The 14044-nt window shown below is 41.4% G+C and overlaps 1 protein-coding gene across 1 annotated transcript; it reads right to left on the bottom strand.

Annotated features, from left to right (window-relative positions):
* Positions 1 to 3987: 3987 nt before the first annotated feature.
* Positions 3988 to 13855, bottom strand: FAM162B (family with sequence similarity 162 member B). Its single transcript, XM_027093471.1, is given in 4 exon segments — positions 3988 to 5642; positions 6163 to 6271; positions 9659 to 10348; positions 13818 to 13855. Coding segments are annotated over 4 exon segments (870 nt in total). The 3' UTR covers positions 3988 to 5609.
* Positions 13856 to 14044: the final 189 nt, after the last annotated feature.

Here is a 14044-nt window from a genome sequence, read left to right as displayed (position 1 = left end):
TTCCTTCTGCTAACTTTGGGTTTTTTTTGGTTCTTCTTTCTCTAATTGCTTTAGGTGCAAGGTTAAGTTGTTTATTTGAGATGTTTCCTGTTTCTTAAGGTAGGATTGTATTGCTATAAACTTCCCTCTTAGAACTGCTTTTGCTGCATCCCATAGGTTTTGGGTCGTGTCTCCATTGTCATTTGTTTCTAGGTATTTTTTGATTTCCTCTTTGATTTCTTCAGTGATCACTTCGTTATTCAGTAGTGTATTGTTTAGCCTCTATGTGTTTGTATTTTTTACAGATCTTTTCCTGTAATTGATATCTAGTCTCATAGCGTTGTGGTCAGAAAAGATACTTGATACAATTTCAATTTTCCTAAATTTACCAAGGTTTGCTTTGGGACCCAAGATATGATCTATCCTGGAGAATGTTCCATGAGCACTTGAGAAAAATGTGTATTCTGTTGTTTTTGGATGGAATGTCCTATAAATATCAATTAAGTCCATCTGTTTAATGTATCATTTAAAGCTTGTGTTTCCTTATTTATTTTCATTTTGGATGATCTGTCCATTGGTGATAGTGGGGTGTTAAAGGCCCCTACTATGAATGTGTTACTGTTGATTTCTCCTTTTATGGCTGTTAGTATTTGCCTTATGTATTGAGGTGCTCCTATGTTGGGTGCATAAATATTTACAATTGTTATCTCTTTTTCTTGGGTCGATCCCTTGATCATTATGTAGTGTCCTTCTTTGTCTCTTCTAATAGTCTTTATTTTAAAGTCTATTTTGTCTGATATGAGAATTGCTACTCCAGCTTTCTTTTGGTTTCCATTTGCATGGAATATCTTTTTTCATCCCCTTACTTTCAGTCTCTATGTGTCTCTAGGTCTGAAGTGGGTCTCTTGTAGACAGCATATATATGGGTCTTGTTTTTGTATCCATTCACCCAGTCTGTGTCTTTTGGTGGGAGCATTTAGTCCATTTACATTTAAGGTAATTATCGATATGTATGTTCCTATTCCCATTTTCTTAATTGTTTTGGGTTTGTTATTGTAGGTCTTTTCCTTCTCTTGTGTTTCTTGTCTAGAGAAGATCCTTTAGCATTTGTTGTAAAGCTGGTTTGGTGGTGCTGAACTCTCTCTGCTTTTGCTTGTCTGTAAAGGTTTTAATTTCTCCATCAAATCTGAATGAGTTCCTTGCTGGGTAGAGTAATTTGGTTGTAGGTTTTTCTCCTTCATCACTTTAAATATGTCCTGCCAGTCCCTTCTGGCTTGCAGAGTTTCTGCTGAAAGATCAGCTGTTAACCTTATGGGTTTTCCCTTTTTTGTTATTTGTTGTTTTTCCCTTGCTGCTTTTAATATGTTTTCTTTGTATTTAATTTTTGACAGTTTGATTAATATGTGTCTTGGTGTGTTTCTCCTTGGATTTATCCTGTATGGGACTCTCTGTGCTTCATGGGCTTGATTAACTATTTCTTTCCCATATTAGGGAAGTTTTCAACTATAATCTCTTCAAATATTTTCTCAGTCCCTTTCTTTTTCTCTTCTTCTTCTGGAACCCCTATAATTCGAATGTTGGTGCATTTAATGTTGTCCCAGAGGTCTCTGAGACCGTCCTCAGTTCTTTTCATTCTTTTTTCTTTATTCTGCTCTGCAGTAGTTATTGCCACTATTTTATCTTCCAGGTCACTTATCCGTTCTTCTGCCTCAGTTATTCTGCTATTGATCCCATCTAGAGTATTTTTAATTTCATTTGTTGTGTTGTTCATTGTTGCTTGTTTCATCTTTAGTTCTTCTAGGTCCTTGTTAGATGTTTCTTGCATTTTCTCTATTCTATTTCCAAGATTTTGGATCATCTTTACTATCATTATTCTGAATTCTTTTTCAGGTAGACTGCCTATTTCCTCTTCATTTGTTAGATTTGGTGGGTTTTTATCTTGCTCCTTCATCTGCTGTGTGTTTTTCTGTCTTCTCATTCTTATGTTACTGTATTTGGGGTCTCCTTTTTGCAGCCTGCATTTTCATAGTTCCCGTTGTTTTTGGTGTCTGTCCCCAGTGGCTAAAGTTGTTTCAGTGGGTTGTGTAGGCTTCCTGGTGGAGGGGACTAGTGCCTGTGTTCTTGTGGATGAGGCTGGATCTTGTCTTTCTGGTGGGCAGGTCCATGTCTGGTGTTGTGTTTTGGGGTGTCTTTGGACTTATTATGATTTTAGGCAGGCTCTCTGCTAATGGGTGGGGTTGTGTTCCTGTCTTGCTAGTGGTTTGTCATAGGGTGTCCAGCACTGTAGCTTGCTGGTCGTTGAGTGGATCTGGCTCTTAGTGCTAAGATGGAGATCTCTGGGAGAGCTTTTGCCGTTTGATATTACGTGGAGCTGGGAGGTCTCTGTGGACCAATGTCCTGAACTTGGCTCTCTCACCTCAGAGGCTCAGGCCTGACATCCAGCTGGAGCACAAAACCCTGTCAGCCACAGGGCTCAGAAGAAAAGGGAGAAAAGAAAGAAAGAAAGAAAAAATAAAATAAAACAGAGTTATTAAAATAAAAAAAGAAAGAAGATAGCAACCAAACCAAAAAACAAATCCACCAATGATAACAAGTACTAAAAACTATGCAAAATAATAATAATAATGACAGACAGAACCCTAGGACAAATGGCAAAAGCAAAGCTATACAGACAAAATCACACAAAGAAGCATACACATATACACTCACAAAAAGAGAAAAAGGAAAAAATATATATATATTAAAAACAAAAAGAAAGAGAGCAACCAAATCAATAAACAAATCTACCAATGATAATAAGCTCTAAATACTAAACTAAGATAAACATAAAACCATAAACAAATTAGATGCAGAAAGCAATCCCCAAGTCTACAGTTGCTCCCAAAGTCCACCACCTCAACTTTGGGATGATTCGTTGTGTATTCAGGTATTCCACAGATGCAGGGTACATGAAGTTGATTGTGGAGATTTAATCTGCTGCTCCTGAGGCTGCTGGGAGAGATTTCCCTTTCTCTTCTTGGTTCTCACAGCTCCCAGGGGCTCAGCTTTGGATTTGGCTCTGCCTCTGTGTGTAGGTCACCTGAGGGCGCCTGTTCTTCACTCAGAAAGGACGGGGTTAAAGGAGCAGCTGATTTGGGGGCTCTGGCTCGCTCAGGCGGGGGGGGGGGAGGAAGGGGTACAGAATGCGGGGTGCGCCTGTGGCGGCAGAGGCCGGTGTGACGTTGCACCAGCCTGAGGCACACGGTGTGTTCTCCTGGAGAAGTTGTCTGTGGATCACGGGACCCTGGCAGTGGCAGGCTGCACAGGCTCCCGGGAGGGGAGGTTAGGATGGTGACCTGTGCTCACACACAGGCTTCTTGGTGGCTGCAGCAGCAGCCTTAGCATCTCATGCCCGTCTCTGGTGTCTGTGCTGATAGCCGCGGCTCGCGCCCATCTCTGGAGCTCGTTTAGGTGGTGCTCTGAATCCCCTCTCCTTGCGCACTCCAAAACAATGGTCTCTTGCTTCTTAGGCAGTTCCAGAGTTTTTCCCAGACTCCCTCCCGGCTAGCTGTGGCGCACTAGCCCCCTTCAGGCTGTGTTCACGCAGTCAACCCCAGTCCTCTCCCTGGGATCTGACCTTTGAAGCCCGAGCCTCAGCTCCTGGCCCCCACCTGCCCCGGGGGGTGAGCAGACAAGCCTCTCAGGCTGGTGAGTGCTGGTCAGCACCGATCCTCTGCGCAGGCATCTCTCCGCTTTGCCCTCCACACCCCTATTGCTGCGCTCTCCTCCATGGCTCCAAAGCTTCCCCCACCCACCCACCCTCTGTCTCCACCAGTGAAGGGGCTTCCTAGTGTGTGGAAACTTTTCCTCCTTCACAGCTACCTCCCAGAAGTGCAGGTCTCATCCCTATTCTTTTGTCTCTGTTTTTCCTTTTGCCCTATGCAGGTACGTGGGGAGTTTCTTGCCTTTTGGGAGGTCTGAGGTCTTCTGACAGCGTTCAGTAGGTGTTCTGTAGGAGTCGTTCCACATGTAGATGTATTTTTGATGTATTTGTGGGGAGGAAGGTGATCTGCACGTCTTACTCCTCCACCATCTTGAAGGTCTCCCCCCCAACATATATTTTTAACAGGTGGGAAGAATAGTCAGAATGGGGAAAGAGGCCATATTTGAAGTGATAACAGCTTAGACTTTTTCAGAAGTGAGGAAAGCTATAGGTCCTCAGACTGAAGAACATACAAAGTCCTTAGCGGAAAAAATAAAAATAGAGAGTGATGGAAGTCTAATATGCATCTCACATTCAGTATATCTGAAATAGAGGACTTGACATATTTTGCCTGTCATGCCTATCAGTTCTTTCCCCAGCCTTAGACATCTCAACAAATGGCAGCACCATCCACCTAGGTGCTCAAAGCAAAAACCCAGGCGTTTTGATGTCATTCTTCCTTTTTCTCTCCTCTTCCCACATTGAATTTACCACAAAATTCTATCCTTTTGACCCCCCAATACATCTCAAATTGCTAACCATTTCTCCATCTCTATATGACACCATCTTATTTAGGGTACATGCATTAATTATTCAAAATGAAAGGTGAATTGGAGAGAGGCAAGAGAGACAGAGTAAGACCATTTAAAAGATACTGCAATAAACTAGGCAACAGATGGTGGTTATTTCAGACCAGGGTGATATCAAGAGAGATGGTGAGGAGTGGTCCAATTGTGCATATAGTCTTAAGTGGAGTCAACAGGATTGCTGGTATATAACGACTTACTCATGAGCAGTTGGAAAGATAATAAAATAGTGAGTGCCTGAGCAAGGCCATTTCAGATGGGGTGGTCACGGAAGCTCTCACTGAGAAGAAGGAGAATGAGTCAGCTACAGTAAGGCCAAGAGAAGGAAGGAAAGCCTAGAGAGAATAAAGGGTCTGACGCCTTAAAGAACAAAAAAGAACTAGTGTGGCTGAAGCATAAGGAACCAAGGGAAGATGGTATGAAACACGGAGGGTCCAGGTAGTATCAAAATCCAATCTATCATTTAGGAGCTAGAGAATCACCAACTGGGTAGACAGTCATTTTATCTAGGATAGGTTAAAAACAAGAGATGACTGAATTTCTTTATTTCTATGTTTAAGTGTTCAGCCCAGCAAACATTTAAGAAATTTTCCATTTGATGAGAATAATTTCAAAGCATAAGCTCTTTGCTGAGCCAACAGAAATGAGTAGACATGTATATAACATCAGTAAGCTCAGAAGACCAAGTCCCTGTGTGAAATATTGGGCTCAAATACCCTTGAAAACCTGAGAAGTAAAGAAGAGCAGGACCATAGGTCTAGGCAGAATGGTCATTGGCTAAATGTGCCTAGAGAGTGAAGACGGATCCAGGCAAACTATTCTGTGTGATGTGGCTGCCAAAATCTATTTCCAACTCTGGCTGTGTTACTGAAATGCAGTGTTCAAAAACAAAGAGGTTATAATCGCACTCTAAGGGACTCAGTTGCAGGTATCACAATGAAGAGGGACACTGATAAACTGGAGTGTGTCCAGAGGAGAGCTCAAAATAGAGGAAAGCTGTTAGGGATGGAGAAATTAAGAGTAGAGAAAAGATGACTCACAGAGGAGTATCAGGTATCTCCCAATATTTGTGGGGCTGCTCTTCATGGCAAAAAGTGATCAGCAGATGAAAGAATCTGGGGAAGCAAGAAGCAAAATTAGATAGTAATTAGCTCTTAATTCCCCTCTAGAAACTACATATTGGAGATGACAAGGAAAGGGCTTATACACAGGATACAGGCAAACTAGCCCGCCTTGGTCATCATTTCCAACTTTTGCACTTCTAACTATTTCATGATTCTATGCAATAGCTAACTGAGTTCATGATTTAAGGAATGATGTAGTCTGGATAACTTTCATACAACAAAGTTCTTCCTGTGCAGATTTTAACCATGTTATAAACTGTTATTTTTGTTTTTGCTTATCTTATAAATGGAAACAAACTTCTGTCCCTCCTGTCCATATAGTTAATTTGTTGACTCAAATTTCCATGAACAATGCTGTTTCCAGTATGATAAATATATACAGGTGGCTTAAGGTGTCTGAGATGAAATTGTTTTTACATTGAGAAAACAGCAATAATCCCCCAAAGGAGAACAAAGCTCATAATCCTTCTTAAAATTCACAAGTCTATCTTTACTTTAAAGAGGTACTCACCCTTTTGGCTGACGCTATCACTGCAAAGCAGGCGATGATTGTGAGTCCGATCATTATGTAACAAGCTTTCACTCGCGCTTTGTTTCTTGCAGCATCTATCATTTCTGGCCTAAACCAAGATGTGTATTCTGTTAATTATATTAAAGCAATATGATTTTCTGACTGGCATAATAAACAATGATTTTTTATGTAAATATTCCAAAAGTGTCCCTGAATGCAAATGGCAGATGTGAAATATTTCCAAATGCTAGCCCATTATCTTACCGATTTCAAGTTAACAGGTATTTATTCAGGTCCTAAATAATGTTAGCCACTATGAAATGACAATGCAGTATATTTGGTTTCTAACTGTTCAAAATATAACTACTGGAGATTATGACCTGACTCTCCATTATTTTTGTTTCACTGACTGGGATAAAAGTAAGAATTAATGCCTATGTATGTCTATGACTCATGTTCATTTGGCCCCTGTGTTATTAAGTGGGCTTTGTTTTCAGTTTTGAACAGGTTGTTTCTGAAAACTTATTTTCATCATTTTGGTTTTTCACTAGCCTCCAAATCTCTTCTTGCCCCCTCCCATCCTGACTCCATTAAAGAGACTATTTTACATTTTGTGAAGATGACTCTTATTATACTGCTATTATACATTATATATTTTGTGAGAATGTCTATTAGGGTGTTTCCTTCGTGGCTTCTGCATGAAGTTTTCAAAAGAAGTGATCAAAATCACAATGATTTGTTGAAGAAAAGACAAACACACCTTCATTTTCTTATTATTATTCTGACATTTTATATGCTTACTTGAATACTGCATAGTCTTATTTATTAATAAAGTTATATGCAAGTTATCCAGATTTTAGCAAAGTAGTGTTACAAAAGTAATCATGCCTGTAGGCCTTTATGATAAAATAAATTTTAACAATTTGCAGTAACATGAAGTGGCAGTTTATAAATACATACAATTAAAGAATGACTTTTGAGAATGTATTCAGCAGTATTTTTTATCTTTGTCAAGTTTAAATAGAATGTAGTCACATAAAAAAAGAATTCCAGGAAGACAATTTGCAATTCTTCTTAAAAATGAAAATTTTTTTCTTTAACTTTCCACTAGTTGAAAGAACACAGAAAACCAATATCTAGCCTGCTTTCCTCAGATTTTAGGCAGATTAATGTAAGTTTGAAGGTAGTTGTCAACAGATGAATTTTAGCACATTATTAGATTATACTTGTTGTTGACTTTTGTTCCAGATGGAACCTGAAAGATCTGATCTTTTTTACCCATCCATCTGGCTTTGAATAGCTATACCAAATTAGTTTAACACTGAAAAGAAAAGAAAAAGTACAGTCATTATTAAATATCATTAGTGTAAATTAGTTTAACACTGAAAAGAAAAGAAAAAGTACAGTTATTATTAAATATCATTAGTGTATGGTCCAAAAATTATAGGTCACTTAATTATATGTCCATTAAAAGCATAAAAATGAAAGCTGTTTATATTGTAAATCTAACACTTAGCTTAGGAGGCATAGCTCTCCTAAATAGCAATGCTTTTAAAAAATTATAGAAAATAATAAAATATTCAAATACTTTTATGTTTTCAACCCAAAACTACAATACTTTTTCTAGGCACCTTGCTCAAAGTTAAATTCTTCTGTTTATAATATTTCTTTTTATTTTATTTTATTTTGGCTGCGTTGGGTCTTCATTGCTGCGTGCATGATTTCTCTAGTTGTGGTAATCCAGGGAGACTCTTTGCTGTGATGCGTGGGCTTCTCATTGCGATGGCTTCTCTCGTTGCAGAGCATGGGCTCCAGGCACGCGGGATTCAGTAGTTGTGGCACGCAGGCTCAGTAGTTGTGGCTCACGGGCTCTAGAGCGCAGGCTCAGTAGTTGTGGCGCATGGGCCCAGTTGCTCTGCGGCACGTGGGACCTTCTCAGACCAGGGCTCCAACCCGTGTCCCCTGCATTGGCAGGCGGATTCTTAACCACTGTGCCACCAGGGAAGCCCTATAATATTTCTTTTGACTGTGATCCTGGGGAAATTAAATTATTTCTGTAAAATGGGTCTCTTCACATATACAGCCATGCTAAAATGGATCTAGGTTCTCTTGACAAGCATTAATTTACAATAATGCAGGTTCTTTACATTTTTGATTACTCTGTTGTGTAGCACTAGAATTCAAAATCCAAAAACACTGAGCATGGTCTTTTTAAGCTTTTCTGGGGCTAATTTCTTCTTTGGGCTAAGTCTTTAGTTTAGAGGCTATAGATCTCAAGGAAAACAAAATTTGCTTTATAATATTAAAAAACATCTTCGTGGTTGAATAAATGCTGAAAATAGAATTCAAATTCCATGTTATTTCAAATTCCATGTCCATTCCTCATTAAATAATTTGATACAAGAAAGGAATAAAAATGTTTGAGAATTCATTATTGAATGAACATTTCCCGCCTTATTTTGTTTTCCATTTATTTGAGATGCTTTTGGTGACTAATAAATTAACAATCAATAAAAGTGTAGGCAATATGCACAGCACAAGATGTAGGCCCAGTTTCCATTATCCATTCTAATAGGCATTGATTACATCATATAAATATAATATTTGAACATCTGAAATCTTTATTTGATTTTATAGTTCTAGTCTCCCGTTTTTTTTTGAGATCAGTTCAAAAAGTAGTAGATTGATGTTATCCTTAGTTTCCTTCCTTCCCCTTGTAACCACTGCCTTGTAAAATTCCCGGAAGATTTTTGGGCTTTGCATAAACTGAAGCTGTAGAAAGATGGTTTTTACAGGTTACATTTACTATTTTTAAAAAAAACATATTAAATTTACCCTGGAGTTGAAGTTGTCAGCTTAAGTTTTATCAAGCGAATCTCTGTCCTGGGTTTGGGATGATGAAGAGGCCAGCGACGCTGATGCGCCGTGGGTCCCAGTCCGAGTAAACCCGTACTCAAGAGGGCTGCAGGACCGCGTACACCTGATATCTCCCACCCCAGAAGAGGAGGTCACATGGATGTGGCTTCTTCCCAGAGACTCTCTAGCCACCCCTCGAGCCATGATGCTTCCTTGGGTGCTTCAGGGAGCCGCCCTCCCCACCCCTCCCCTCCCAGGCCAGAGCCCTGGTGCCCGCAAGGCCGGTGCCTTCCGTTTGGCCTAAGTATACTCCACTGTCTCATGGCCCGGAGCTCGCTGGGGGCGGGTATCTAAGCGACGGTGGAAGTGCCCACTGAACTTCTGGATTTTCACCCGACTTCAAGAATCTCTCTGTAAGCTCCCACAGCCCAATCACGGAGCCTGGCATTTAACCGCACTCGGGGGGCGTGGGTAAATTCCTTAAGTTGGTAGGTGTTATTGTGAAGACCTGTGTGGCTCCGCGGCCGCCTCCGCTCCAGGGTGCGCATTGGTCAGGAAGTGGATGGACCTCGGGACCCCCAGGCCCGGCGCCGACCCTGCCGGGCGCACGCAACCCGGGCCGGGCACAGGCCACACTTACGGAATCCGAGGCGGGATCTCCTCCATCTTTGTGAAACGCCCGGTCCACAGCAGGATTTCCCTGTCTCATTGCGACGGCTTGTGCTCGGCGGGGACCCTATGGGCCTTCCCTGCTGCGACAGCGACAGGGATGTACGGAGGCACCGAGAGACGGCACAGAGACCAGTGCACGTTCACGCCTCCGTCCCCCAGCCCCGACTCCTCGCCCGCCTCTCCGCGGACCCCTCCCTCCCAGGCCGTTCCCAGTCCCTGCTCACAGGAGCCTGGGGGCTCTGAGCCGCCGGGGGCCCAGCCGCTGGAGTACTGGGGGTGACCGGGGGGCCGGAGAGACGTGACGGGCAGCCGCGCGGCTTCTGGGCGCAGCGGGGGGATGCGCCCCAGGCGGAGGTGCAGGAGGTGCAGGAGGCGCCCGACGTTGGCGAGCAAGCTGCGCCCTGGTCTCCCGGCCGAAACCCAGCCGGAGCCAGGGACCGAGCTCCCGGGACGCCTGCCCCGCCCCGCGCAGCTACCAGGGGAGCCTCGGATGCGCAGCCGGAGTCTGTCGTGCGGCCCCTGGGTTACCGGACTGCGCCCCCAGCCGGCGACCCGGGACGGGGGCTGAGACGGCCGCCAGGCGGGGCCCGGGAGCGACCTGACGGCGGGACTACTTTCCTCCTGAGGCAGCTGCGTGCCGCTCGTGTTAAAGGCGTTTCTTGGTGTGGAGTAGAAACGAGTTTCCGTCAGAGCTTTTTAGGTTCCACTGTTCGGTGCCCAAGAGAATAAATCTAAACTCTCTCCTCCAGAGAAGGGCAACAGTCAGGTCTTCAAGTTCAGGTCGCTTCAGATGTTTACCAAGTAAGTGTCAGGACTTTCAAAGAACTTCTGATTTTCCCATGAAGAGGTTTTTTGAAGTTAGCTCTTCACCCCACTCTCCACTCCCGTCCTTTTCTCTTTTCCAGGTAAAACGACCTCAGTTCCTACCACTGGTTTTCTCCACTTCTTTATTTCTTAGACCACAAACTCTTCAAACTCCCTTCAAAATGAGCTTTTTTTCTATCTTCCCTCTCAAAAAGAGGGGAGAATCCACTTTTCTCTGGTATCTAAATGGGAACAGGGACTCAGAGAAAGGGCTTGTAGGAAAGCTAGCTACTCCGAAGGAATCTACCTCGTCTACTTCCTCACATTCCAGGGACAACAGACCCCAGCCACGTTAAAGTGCTCTCCAGGACCCAGCCCCAGGCTAGCGCACCCTCCTCCTTACTGTCTCGGAGGTTCCTTCCCAACACAGACACTGCCCTACTTTTAGTTGGATCCCCACATATTTCTTTCCTTCCTAACTAGACTGTCCAGGCTCTTGAAGGCAAGATCTCTGTAAGTCTGCGTCTTTCACATAATGGCGTTTTAACAAAAGAGGACAGATTCATATCTCAGTAAAGAAATATGCATTTAGAGACACAATTGTGGAAGGAACCATGAGCTTTGCCTTCACACTAAGGTTTAATTCCCTAATTTGTGATTTAAGGGTTGCACAATTATAAGCAAATCATTTAAGTCATTTGTCTTGGTCTCATTTGTAAAATAAGAGTTGCTTCCTTTCAAGTTCGTTCATGCAACAACTACAAAAAAAAAACCCTATTCTATGCCAGCGACTTCTCAGATCTGGGTATAGAGCAGTGAACAATGTCAAGTGGGGATTAGTAGATGAAGAAAAAAAAAGCAGGATGAAAAAAAGTAAGCAGGCATGGGGGTGGACGCTATTTAGAAAGGATGGTTAGAGATGCCCCTCTAAATGTGCCTGGTACGTTCATAACACTTCAAAGATGTTTCTTTCCCTTCACATTCTTTAACTAGTCCCCAAACACAAGGGCATTTTAATTCATGAAATCTCTTGTAGGGAACTGTAGGAGGCAATGAGCTCCCTAAGGGTGTAGCTGAAACATTGGCACTTAGTAGATACTTAATTTTAATCTGTTAAATAGATGAAAAAATGAAAGAAAATCTTCAATAATGAAATAGACTCTATGTGGGCTAGTTTAAGAAAAGACTGAATACTTGAGGACATGCTGCATGATGAACAGAATGAATTCCTACCTGAAAAAGTACGTTGCCATAGATAATATTTGATGGTTGCAGGAATATGCTACTTGAAAATTCTCCCATTATTCAAATGTGTTGTTTTCTCCTTTAATATTTTATTTTTCTTCACATCACTGAAAATACCCATAGAGCTAGAGAAAAACATCTGTGTGAAACAGCCAATCAGTAATATTATATATTACTGTAATATTATAATATATTATAATTATATATATATAATAACCAAGGAATATTAAACTAACTAAATAAGTTTATTTCCCTGGAGAGAACCAAATGTCAGGTATCTACACATGATTTTCTCTCTCAAGCTTCTCTAGCATTGCAGAACCACAGGGCAAGAGAATCGTGGCTTATGTCATGAGAGAAAGAACAGTTTGCATTCTGTTCTCTGTTCCTGATGCAATTAAAATATCACTATTCGGCAGTGTTCTACATTAAAAAAAAACACAGTTGCATGAGAGATGTTTTCTTTAGCTCTAGAATTGGAACAACAACCAAAAAAACAAAAACAAAAACAAAAACAAAAACTCGAATCAACTTTTAATAGAAGAAAAACTAATTATATTCCTTTCTTTCTTTCTTTTAAACCAGGACAGTTCGTTTGTTCATTGAACAAATGTTCATTAAATGTCTCCTATGTGCTGGGTACTGTTCTGGGCTCTGAGGTTACAGCATAGCAGGTAAGCATACAAAAATCTTTGCTCCTCACAGAGTTTATTATTAATCCACAGTGGTTTCAGTTTACACGTTCTGTCCTATGTTATTTCTCAGTCCAATGGTTCATCTAATTTGCATATACTATTTTCAGTTTTGTTCCTTCAAGACTTGTTTTGATTAGTATGGTTTATGTTCCCATTTCCTACAGTTAATTTATTACTTCTTAAGGTATACTGCTATAGCTAGGAATAATTTTTAAATAAAGTGATTTCATAGATTAAGTGGAAAGTGTGGTAACTTAAAAATTATTATTATTTTTTATTGTTGAAAGCTAGTGTGTGCTCTGCACTGGGCTAAGGCAGGAAATGCAAAGATTGCTGCAGTCCCCAAGAAGTTCCCAGTCTGGCTGGCACTATATTCCCTCATCAGAAAATGCCTTGCTTCCAAAGGAGGAGCTGGGAGGGACCTTAACTAACTTGCTTTCCCATCCCCTACTTGTCTCTCTGTAGGGAAAGTTACTAAAGTGACAGTTTCCCTGCAGACCCAGCTTACAGTGGCCTCCAGTGGTTCCGGCAACCTTATCAAGTGGGTGGTCCAGGCAAGCGCCTGATTACCTGCCAGGTACTAAGCATGTGCTGAGGACACCAGCAAAAGCTCAAAATGAGATCTCAAACCCCCCAAAAAAGATCTATATACAGCTCTTCATGTTATTCCTTTTAAATCCCATTTTCATTGCTGTAGTTCAGTATTTTATTCTCTCTCAACCATCTATTGTAATGACCTCCAAAGTATTTTCCTCGTCTCTGGTCAGTTCTTTCTCCAATCCTTTCTCTGCCTAGCTTTCAGAGATAGTTTTCTAAAACATGGATGTTATCGTAAAAAACTTTCATGGTGCCAATCTCTTTCCTATTTTTTTTCCTAACCCTGCACCCTACATCCCTATCCACAGACTACAGAAACGACCTGAAAAAATATTATAATGAGGCAGGGAGGACTCTTTCAAAGTCTTCTGCTTTGATATTTTGCATAGTCTGATTCAAATCTATGCCCTTGTAATATCCCTAGACGTTTAAAATGTCACTAAGCACAGGTAGGTAGGTTACATTGAATTACTCTGTGCTAATAGTGATGCACAACAACTATCAATTGACATCACAGTTTAGTTCTGGCTTGTATAGCTGGGTAGGCACTGTGTGTGTGACCAGCGCTCATCAGGGCATGGCTGAGTTCTGACTGGTTGAGTTGCTTATTGTCCCATTGTTCTAAACATTAGTCTGAAAAAATACATTCAGAAGAAACCAGGTTGGATTAACTGCTCCTGCACTGATCAAAACCTTTCATACTTTCAATAATACATAGCTTGTATTCGTTCTAGAAATAGCAAATCTGAAATATATGCATATTTATGAAGTACTATTTATGCAAACTGCCCCCAGGACGGTGAAGAGGCATCTGCAATGGTCATGTCTCTCACATTCGTTGGCTGAAAGGTTATTTTTGTAGCCTACTTGAATGTCTGTTAAGACTCATATATGTCAGATTGTGTGTAATTGCTAATCATTTTTGGTGGAGCATCCTCTGGCTCCCGTGATCAATTTCAAACTCCAAAATTCCTAGTAAGAATCTTTTTTTTTTTTTTTTTTTTTTTTTTTTT

The sequence above is a fragment of the Aethalodelphis obliquidens genome, unplaced genomic scaffold, assembly GCF_003676395.1.
Source record: "Aethalodelphis obliquidens isolate GAN/ISIS:26980383/991018 unplaced genomic scaffold, ASM367639v1 scaffold3, whole genome shotgun sequence".
NCBI classification, from domain to species: domain Eukaryota; kingdom Metazoa; phylum Chordata; class Mammalia; order Artiodactyla; family Delphinidae; genus Aethalodelphis; species Aethalodelphis obliquidens.
The sequence above is the reverse complement of the archived record's forward strand: the minus strand, read 5'-3'. Positions and strand labels throughout refer to the sequence as shown.